This window comes from Gavialis gangeticus, unplaced genomic scaffold, assembly GCF_001723915.1.
Source record: "Gavialis gangeticus isolate Ggan-Ray unplaced genomic scaffold, GavGan_comp1, whole genome shotgun sequence".
Classification (NCBI taxonomy): domain Eukaryota; kingdom Metazoa; phylum Chordata; order Crocodylia; family Gavialidae; genus Gavialis; species Gavialis gangeticus.
This window is the reverse complement of record NW_017729022.1, coordinates 29,045,069-29,055,942: the sequence shown is the minus strand read 5'-3', so window position 1 is coordinate 29,055,942 and position 10,874 is coordinate 29,045,069. Positions and strand designations below refer to the sequence as shown.

Here is a 10,874-nt window from a genome sequence, read left to right as displayed (position 1 = left end):
ACCTATTACCCCTATCTTCCACTGTATATAATTAGAGCCAGGTTCATCACCCAGTTAATTCAAGACGGGAAAGAATGATATAAAAATCAAAGCCAAAGTCTTCAAGCATAGCCTCTGATATTTTTTTTACTATCTTGGGCCTAATTTTTGAGAAGTACCAATCCCCCCACAACTCCAAAAGAAATCAATTACTAGTTACTGTCCACAGCAACTCTAAAGGAGAGAAAGAACTATGACAACTGCCAGAAATACTGCAAAAGCTGTGTTATCCAGCACTTTATCAACCAGAAAGCTCCACTAACCGGCATCCAAGGGACATGGCAAAAGCAAAACCAGAAGTCCCACATCTGGTTTCGCCAACACAAGCCAAGTTCTCCTTCACTTATTCGTTCCACAGCACTAAGCAAAGCAGCCTGCACAGGACCCCTCTCCCTGCCCCATGGCACACTAATGCCAGAGAGTGCACCAGACAGTGTATACTTGATTAACTGTCATCCCCCATTCCCAGGGGATGCTGGATAACTGAGCTTTTGCTGTAGGCAAATGGAGCTGTCCAAAGACAGGGAACCTTAAGGCTTGGTGCTCTCTTGGGGCAACCACACAAATACAAACAGCCATCTGTTTCACTAACACATATCAGAGCTTCCATAAAAAGGAAGAGCTTACCCAAAGTTAAGCTAAGGCAGGGGGTTAACCTTAGCTAGGACCTTTATGGCATTTCCTCCCCTTGGGCATTCTGAGATAGCTGCCACAACATACAGTGCACTAAAATCTCCAGGTTGCACATCCACGGATTCAGCTGCCCCAAATCTCAGAGTTCTCCTAGATCAGGAGTCAACAACCTTTTGCTGGTGCAGGCCAGTGCTTTCAATCCAGATGTCCCTGTGGGCCAGAGGTCTCCATCCTATTTTCATAAGCCTTGCTGACAGATTCTTAACCCCTCTACAGCAAAGGAAAATTCAGATGTTGTGACAAAGCAGGCTCCACAGCAGAGAGGGGTGCTGCAGAGGGATGGCATGATGCAGCTCCACAAAACAAATTCCCCATGACAGACTGGATCTCCACAGGCCAGATCTGAGCTGCATGCAGTAGGTTGTAATTGTTAAACCCTGGCCTATATAACCACTCTCAGGAGAGATACAGTGCAGTTTTCAAACTGTAATGACTGCAGTGAGGATGATTTATATCTTAACTTTGTTAATGACAATAAATCAATGGACTGTGATGTTATGTTGAGGTTCACCAGGTACATGCTTGTGTAGGTGGTCTTCACCATATCCATAAGCAGTTTCAAAATTTAACACTTGAAATGTACGCAATGGATGCAGGTGCCCGCTGTTACAAAACAGCTTATGAACCTGTTGGTAGATGAAGACACTAAACCACCACAAGACAAGAAGATTCATATGACAAACAAGGAGAGCTTGTTCTGGAATCATCTGTAGTTTATGTTTCCACACTAAGAAACAAGCACTGACTGGTGAAAGAAGATGGTGCTACAGAAATGGGGTGACCAACAATGTCAGGAGAATTTCAGGACCAGAAATGCCATTTTCCTGGGAACTTGCACTGAGCTGCCCTGATGCTACAGAGGCAGTGCAACATGATACTACCCTGGCTCAGAGAGAAACATAGGGCCACAACCATCTGGAAGTTCACCTTCCCCAACTATTACCAGCCCACACAAGTTCCGTGTATGCAAACATACCATTAAGGCAGCACGTGCCACCAAAAAGCTACTGTAACTGCTTTTTTCAAAATTTAGGAAATTCCATATTGCAAAAGCATCTAATCTCCTGGGAATTTGCAAATACCCCAGAATGAATGATGGCACCTATATTCCCCTTCCTTTACCCCAGCAGGCCTCAGCTTATTAACATGAATCTCCATTTCCATATCTATAAAGATGCTGCTAATCCATAGCACAGGTTCATTAACAAGAACACAAGCTGGAAAAATATTTGGCACTAGCATTTTCAGCACCTCCCTCTTGATTTCACTAAACAACACAAAGAAAGAAAGAAGCTGCTAAACTGCTACTGGCATCTATATTAACAGTATAAGCATTCCCCCACAACCTTATCCTCAGCAATTCCAACCACCCTCTGCTGCTATGGCTCATGAACCAGCTGTATCACAGAAAAGAACCATTTCACCTGGATGCAGCTCCATGACAGCTGTGTACCTTCAGGAGACTAACAACCAGGTGGCAGGCATTCAGTGAGAGGCTGCTGGTGGATGAAAAGCACATGCCTAGGATTTTAATTGCCTACTGTGTTCTGCATATTATTTGAAAGCAAGAGCAACGGTCCCGGAAAATGTTGGGAGGCAGAAATACAGGCAGAGAGACTAATTGCAGCTTGCATGGACAGGGCACCCATCAAAACAAAATGATGACCAACAAGCTCACCTCGCCCAAGCCTTGTGCGCCTACTCCAAGGTAAGAATCTGAAAATTCCAATCTGCTAAGTCAGTCCATGAATGGGGACCATTTAGCAAAGGAACCTTCACAAACTCATCATGACAGACAGACAAATCCAAAAGGGAAGAAATCTGTTTGGCTTTGTCTGTAAAATCACTCCTATGCTATACACATTTTCTGTACACAATTCTCATTCTACAAGACTGTGCTCCTGAGTCCAGCAGGGCCTCTACTGTACAGGCCTTTTGAGCTTATGAAATGTGAAACAGTATGTGCTTTAACCAACAGCAGCCCCTACTTATTTAGGACACCTACTTGCCTGTTCCAACCAACTCCAAAGGCCATTTTCAGCAACCTTCAATTATAAGTACAACATGAGATGATAAAAGCTTTAACAAAAAAAAAAAAAAAGATTTAGTCAAATTCAAAACTGAAGTATGGAAACTGGAGTGCCATGGAAGTGGGCCAACATGGAGGTTAGAAGGATCAAAGCAGATAGGCTTCCATGAAGCACTATACTCCCTGTGACCGGAGTACTGCTTGAGCATCAGTATCCAGAGTATTGGTCCCAAGAAAAAGGTGATCTCCAGTATTTTTGGAGAACTAGCACTGACTGAACTGTCACATGCATAGGAGGTCATGGTACTGGGGCAGCCAAGCACTGGACAGCAGCTGTAGCCTTCAGTAGCGCACACCTCTCGGTCAGAACATCCACCATTATTTCTGGTTACTTCACCAGTTCAAGAAGACTGTGTCCTTGGTCAGATGAGCTCAGTTTTGTTCTGCTATAAGTTCTTTGCTCTAGTGCAGGAGTCAGCAACCTGGATCCAGCCTGCAGATGCTGGGTTGTGGGTGCCCCCCACCATCACTGCGGGGATGAATGCCAGTGGCAGAAGGGTCCTAGGACCCACCCCTCAGACCTGGGGTGGGCCATATCAGCCCACAGTCATGAAAGGTTGTCTACCCCTGCTCTAAGTTCTAGCTGAAGCCATGCTCTGTAAACAACAGTCGTGGCTTTGCTTCATGTGCTCCCTCTACCTTGGAACATTTGGCTCAGGATCCAGCAAAGTTTTTTGGGTGTCTCTTTTTTTCACTGTACTTTTTGCAGATCCTCAAGTTTGTTACATGCTATGCCATCATCAGCATTAGAGCCCCTGAAGGTCTCTAATGCAGGTATCAACTCTTGAAGGCAAGAAAAGTACCAACAGTGAGTGCAAAGCCATACGCAGCTATTATTAACCTCATCTTGTCTCTTACAGCCAGGAGTGCTGCTAAAGACATGAATCAATAGCAGACTCTGAAACAGGCATCTTGAATTCAAGCTTCAAAAGTGAGCAGCTGGGCTCATGGCCCAGCAAAAAAGTCCTTGCTCTCAGACACCTACTAGTACATCCAAGAGCTGCTGACCATGGTTCTGTCCAAAAGCATTTCCCAAATGTGCAATGGGGGAGCATCTTCTCCAAAGTTATTTAACGCCTCGCAGTAGGGGCTCTCAATCTGTACTCCAAGCCATCACAGTAGTAACATCCTACCACCTTCTGAGTGGCTATGGCATCACAAGTGTCTCAATTCCATTGATTCCTTCCCAGGACTGGATGTACTTTTGCCTTGGCCCCACTACAACAGTAGGTTGATGACTTCTTTATATGGCCAGATGATGGAAAAGGTGTAATTGTTAGCATGCTCACAGAAAGATGGTAGAGGTGTTCAACAAAAGTGATCCCTGGAGCATCCAAGCAAGAAGAGGAACAATCTGGTAGTGAGAGCTAGTAACCATGATCACAGAGAGATATAGAGACTGGCTAGGTTGAAAGGCAAAGGTCTAGAGCAGTGTGGGAATACTGATAGCAGATTAACAGGCTAAATCAGAGTAAAGTAGTAGGCACAATGACACTGTACCGCAGTATCTCACTCTGGGGAAAAAGGTTATCCTAGACTGAAGCCACAATAAAAATTCTCTGTTACAGACTTACCTCAGTTCAAATGGGCACAACCTTTTTCTTCCAGAAGGCTGGGATTTTGCAAGATACCTTGACCATGGCAACATGAACAGGTTATTTTATGCTGCCCCCAAGTAACGCAATACATCAGTGACTTGTTCTGAAGAGTCAGATTAGTGAATCTTCTTGAGTCTTTTGAGGAATGCACATAAACCACCAGCGACTGGGTGATATCTTTCCTCATCCAAAGATTTACAAGCTGTTCTGGCTCCCAGGTACAGAGCATGATATAACAATTTAGCTTAAGTGGTAGAAGTTCTGAAGATCCCCAATTCAATTCTCTACATATTGGTAAAGCAATACTCCTTACAAGTGAGCAGCAAGCCTGCATCCTAAATTACTTATAAAAATTAGCATATTGTAGAAATAGAAATAATGACTTTCATTTCATTGTGTTTCAAGCAGACAGAATGGCTCTACTATGCACCTTTTCAGTTCTAATGAGAACTGCTGTGATACCAAAAGTACTCCCAGTCAAAACTTGCAAAGTAATTCCAGTATCTCCAAGGCTAATTTAAAGCAGTGTTTACAAAGCCACTTAACGAGAAGCCACACATGAACAATACAAGTCTGGAAAGGAGTGCAACTTGCCTTAATTAGCTGAAACAGGTACAAAGTTCTTACTTCTTTCCTAACCACACCTTTTTGAACATAACAATAATATTAAACAATGGAACGCCCAATGCTATACATTTTCAAAACCTCACTAATATGAATGGGTTGGGTTTGTTTTTTTGTTTTGAGGGGGGAGGAGGAGGGGAGGCAGGGGGAAGGCGCACACAAGACGACAAAAAGCATCTGCTCATAATTGACAGCTTCTCTCTTAAGCCTTAAGGATAAAAAAATACCACTTTATACCTTACCTTAATAAGTTAGTTCCAATTCTGCTAATACAGGAATGATTATGGAACTAATTACAGCCAGCCACTTGCATTCCAGACCTGACCCATGTCCTTTTTAAAAAAAAAAAAAAATTCCATCTACCTAGGAGATTGACTGACCAGTTCAGTTTTCTTTTTTCTTTTTTAACATCATTTCTACATCTGGTATGTTTTGAGCATTTACAGATCATGTTTTCATGGTTTTCTCTATGACTAGAAAGGCAAGAATCATGCTTTTTATTTAAAAAAACAAACAAACCAAACATGACCACCTTCTCAATCACGCAGGTACAAGACTTTAAGGAACCTTGTAATTCAAGTGTCAATAGCTAGTAACACTGAGAACCATGCACTCTAGAAAAAGGGTTCAAAGTTCACAATAGTAAGCACATTTTTCAAGTCTAATTCAGGTGTACTGAAAATTGTCTTGAGCTACCAAAGTAGTGCAGCTATATACATGGCAACAGTGAGATTTCAATTAAAATAAGTGATTTAAGTATAACAAAAGACTAAGGTTTATTTTGCCCTTAACTAAGAGTAAATCTCCTATAAAAAGCAGAAAGGTTTTTTTTGTTTTTTTGTTTTTTTTACATACTGATCAAGGGTTATATGTAGGAACTTACTTAAATTGCTGTTTTATGATTGTCACAGAAACCACAAAAAATGGTGATCCCCATGAAAAATGCCACTGGGCACAATTTCTCATGGAATCAACCCAACAAAATGCTTACTGGAATACAAAGACAGCATGGCAATCACTGCAGCCATAGAGCATATGTTTTGAGTGAAAACTACTGAGAGGCTGAGCTAGTGACTAAGTGAAGGTGCCAGTCAGGAAAGCAAAAGTATTTTGGTGGCAAGGGACGGAGCTGCCATGGCCCCTCTGCCCATCAGTGGTGAGGGGTGAAGCTACTGTGAAATGTCCACAAAATTGGCGCTGTACACCATGAGTAGGATGTGAAAAACCCCTTGTCTTGCTGCAATTCAAGTAGGTCTAAAAGCTGCACCAATAAAAATTAAGATCCTGAAAATAAAACTAAATGCCGACACCTAAAGAATGAACACCTAGCAAGGAAAATGTTAAGTGAATTGGGTCCTAAAAAAGGAATTGTGAGGGAAGACAGCATGAATGAAATGGCAAAGGAAATAGGACTCTCTATGGATAACAAAGAAAGAATAATTATTAGAATCAAAACTCAATGATCGACCACTAGGGGAAGAAAAAACAAGAAAATAAATTAATACTTTTTTTCTAGAAGACAGAGTTTCATGAGATCTAATTTAATGCAAGCTGTCCAACCAAATCGATCTGTTTCTTTATGAGTAATCCCATTTACCCCTTGAGTACTACATTTTACAATAATATTAGCTTCAAGGATTTTTTGTAAGATGCTATTATAGCATAAATCTGTATATTACTTCAAAATTAATATACAATGAAAACTGAAAAGTGTTTGAGAATCAGAAGGACACATGCAAAAAAACCAACAAAAAAAACCCCCCAAAAAAGATTTCCACTAACATGGGCACAGTTGAGAACTATGCTGTATTTCAGTCCTCACCAAATAATGTAATCGGTATATCAAGTTATACTATCACTCATTTATAATATGGAACTATTTTTGCTCTGTCTCAAGAGTTTGGAATTAAGTTTCCTTAAAGTCTGTAGAAAGAAAGTACATAGTATTACTACACAAAGAGTACGGCTCTCCATTCTGCAAGACTGAGGTCATAACACGTTGTTTACATGGCCATATTAGCATTCTAGTAAGTGCCTAACTAAAAATGTTTTAAAAATTGTGACCATTTCCTGTGCTTCCAGGGGCAGCATTTGGAGGTTGTAATTCCTCCCGGTATTGTGCTGTGGTAGCCTCGGTCCCAACTTTGTAAAATTTTATGTTGGAAAGGTGTAGCTTGGTTTCCTGTACGTATGCTGTTTTGTCCAACAGCATGACAACAGTGACACCCCACTTATCTTGTTATATGATAACATCAGGCTTGTCTTTAAAGACGAGTATGGCTTTCCATTCTGCAGGACTGAGGTTGTAATGTAAGGTGGTGTTTTTTGGGTACTCTCAAAACAGGCATGGAGCAAGAAATAGTTTATATACAGGTCTAGAGTGGGCTTCAGCCCTCAGGTGGACTCCAGTTGTCCTTGTGTATGAGCTGGGTCAATGGCAGGTTAATCACTGCATGGCTCCTTTGTCAGATATATTCCCTTGAGTCTTAGGGTGCAGAGAAAAAGCCTCAAGGTTTCCATTCAGCTGTACCTTAGCTGCAAGCTATTTCAAAGACACCACAAATTTCCTAAAGAAACTGGCTCCACTGACACACTTCCAGCAAATACCATACTAGCTACCATGGACATCACATCTCTATACACCAACATCTCCCATGAGCACAGATTACAAGCCATCCAAACATTATCCCCAGCGAGGGCATTGCTTCCATCACACTCATGTGCTTTGTCTTCACACACAACTCTCAGGACTCCCTATACCTACAAATGACACTGCCATGGGCACATGTACAGCCCCACAATATTACAGTATATTTAGGACAGACCTCCAAATCCACTTCCTCTGCAGCTGTTTCATCTCCTGGATATACCATCTTCTTCATATGGATGCATGGGAAGGAATCTCACCAGGACTTCAAGAACTTCCACCCCTCCATCAAACTGATTTGGGAATACTGTAACACAGGGGTCTTCAACCTTTTTTTGTAGTTTAAGTACCCCTGGCAGCCAAATGCCAACCGGGGGGCGGTAAGCATGCAGCCAGATGCCAAGTGCCAGGGAGGGGTGTTGTACACAGCCAGATACCAGGGGAGTGGGGACACGCAGCTGGACACCAAGTGGGGAGGCAGGGATGGTGCGCCACCACCTCCCAGGAGCATGGCTGGAGAGGGGTGAGGGCAGTGGCACCCCTCTGCAGGGCAGGGAAACTCACCAGGTTGGTGGGTGGCAGCAGCTTCCACGCCCCAGCCCTGCTCCTGGGAGGTGGCTGCGCTCCATCCCCGCCTGCCCACGCATATCCCCTAGGACCAGCCCAAGTACCCCCAGGGGTACACATACCCCCAGTTGACAACCCCTGCTCTAGCAAATTCATTTCCTAGACACCATGGTGAAGGTTTACAAGAGCCACATCGCCACCCCATCATATGAGAAACCCGCTGACCACTAGATACCTTCATACCACCTACTTCCATCCTAAACACACAACTAGATGTGGAGCAGGGATTACAGTACAATCCCCAAACTGTAGCCACTCAAATCAGCAACATCAGACCCTGTTCCAAGCTGCTACAACACACACAAAGCTGACAAGGATAACAGAACCCTTCTGGTTGTCACATACAGCCCCCACCTTGGGTACACCATTAATGACCTCCAACCTCTCCTGGAAAAATGTAACCACGGAAGAAAAACCTGTGTTGGTTTACAGACAGCCCCCCAGCTTTAAGTAACAGCTCTCCTGCAGCAGGCTACCTCCAAGCTACTAGGCCTTAAAATGGACCCAGGTGCTAACTGTAGCACTTCATCAATACAGGCCACATCATCACTGGACTAAATAAAAAGGATTATAACATCAAGTTTCATTCACCTACTTGTCTACTGATGTCATATATGCCAACACTTGCTTATAGTGCCTTTCTGATGTCTGCATTGAATAGACAGGGCAATCCCTACGTGTAAGAAGGAATGAACACCCATTTGACATCAGATTCAGGAAGGCATGAAAGCCTGTGGCAGAACATGGGAACCTCCCAGGGCACGCCACCACTCACCTTGGAGTACCTTGTCTTAAACAGCAAAACTTTAAAAATGAACTTGAACAGAAAACTGGAGAAAAAGAAATCATCCACAGGCTGGATTGTGTTAAATGTGGTTTAAATAGGGACTACAGATGCTTATTCCATTACCTGGATTGGCTTTTGTGAGACCCTGTAGGGTTTACTACTGGTTGGCCTCTTCCAGCACTATGCCTCCCCCGCCTTCCCAGTCATTTTGTATTCAAATCACTCTGTTTGATACACTGGACACAACCCTATTGCCTGGCTGCCTTCTTTACCGAATGTCTCCTTTTAGCACGGGGCAGCTGAGTGGTCTCCGCAGTACATTCAGAGTACATGCACGCAGCTAAGTATCTCTGCTCTCCTGCATCAAAAGCAGAACTGCTCAAGGCATTCACTTTGCTGCCATTCAGTAAATAACTAGTTTTTACTTCCAGAGTCTGGTAACAGGTAGGAAGTTAGTCTGAAGTCAACCAGAAGGCAGGGTAGACATGCACCTTTATAGACTAAGACGGCAATTCCCAGTCTGTGATACGGGTACCACCAGTGGTACGTAGCCAACCCGCCAATGATACACGTTAACAGATTAATTATAATTACTTTATATGACAAAAATTTGCTGGTGGTACTTGAGGTTGTACCGGTTTAAAATGGTGGTGCGCAATCTGTCAGAGTTTGGGAACCGCTCAACTAAGATATAAATATAGAGCACATACTTTTGTGAACCCAAGTTCACGTCATGGAATCCTGAGAGGCAGCCAGCCAGCCAATCAGTCACTCAACATGCCCAGGATTCAGAAATCCCCATCTGCATCCTGTCACTTCTACATTTGGCTCTGGAAGATGAATGTATTTTAGAGGGGAACAAGTCATTTTGAGTAAGCGTGCATACGTACGTGTACCAGAGCGTATGTCTGTGAGTGTACCAGCACGTACCTGTGTACGTGCACATGTGCTTGTGTTGGTACATGTACCAGTGATGTGTGCACACATGTACCAGGGTATATATACGTGTGCGTGTGTGTGTGTACAGGTCCCGCTCCCAGGGACAATCCCAGCCCTAGCCCCGGCCGAGAGACCCCGGTCCCCTACTCCAGCAGCAACAGCAGCAGCGCGGCCTATCCCCGGCCCCGGCCACTGTCCGGCCCCCTCCCTGCCACGCGGCCAGGGCCTGGCACAGCACCGTCGCGGCGGCAACCGCCGCCGGACGCCCCCGGCCTTAACCCAGCACCGCACCCCGGGCGGGGGGAGCAGGGCCGCCTTCCCGCCCGTTACCTTTCCGCCCGCAGGAGCCGCCATGTTCCTACGAGTGTTATGATGACGTTGAGCTCTTCACGTGCTGCGGCCGCTCCACAACAACCCCCTCCCGCCCCGCCCGAAGGCGCATGCGCGGGGCGTGGCATGGCGGAAAGGCACGAAGGCAGCTGAGGGGCCGAGCTCAGGGTTCGGGTGCGGTGGGGAAGGGCCCTGCGTGAGTTGGTGCCTGCGAGGCTGTGCAACCATATGCTGTGGGCCGCGGGACTTGTTCCTGAGTCACCTCCGGCACGAGGGGTCGGAGCTGCTTAGCTTACCCCCGAGCGCGGGGTGGGAGTTCCCAGGGAGGGGGCACGCGCGAGGCGCTGAGGGAGCGCGCGTCGACACGTTACGCTTAGAACTCGTTGGGTTTGTGATGCAGTAAAGGCTGCGGCGGGGAGAACGCTTTCTGCGCAGGCGCACATTGCCGCGAGCGGGGTCAAACATGTCCTACTGCGTGGTGCTGACGGGAGTCTGCTGGGG

The 10,874-nt window shown here is 45.0% G+C and overlaps 1 protein-coding gene across 2 annotated transcripts in view; it reads right to left on the bottom strand.

The window, feature by feature from the left end:
* The window catches only part of TBC1D15 (TBC1 domain family member 15), a 91,340-nt gene extending 80,865 nt beyond the window's left edge, over window positions 1-10,475 (bottom strand). For both annotated transcript variants that reach the window (XM_019514736.1, XM_019514737.1), the window contains exon 1: window positions 10,374-10,475. In XM_019514736.1, coding sequence (XP_019370281.1) covers window positions 10,374-10,397 — 24 coding nt within the window. In that variant the 5' untranslated portion in view covers window positions 10,398-10,475. The remainder of the gene's footprint in view (window positions 1-10,373) is intronic.
* Window positions 10,476-10,874: the final 399 nt, after the last annotated feature.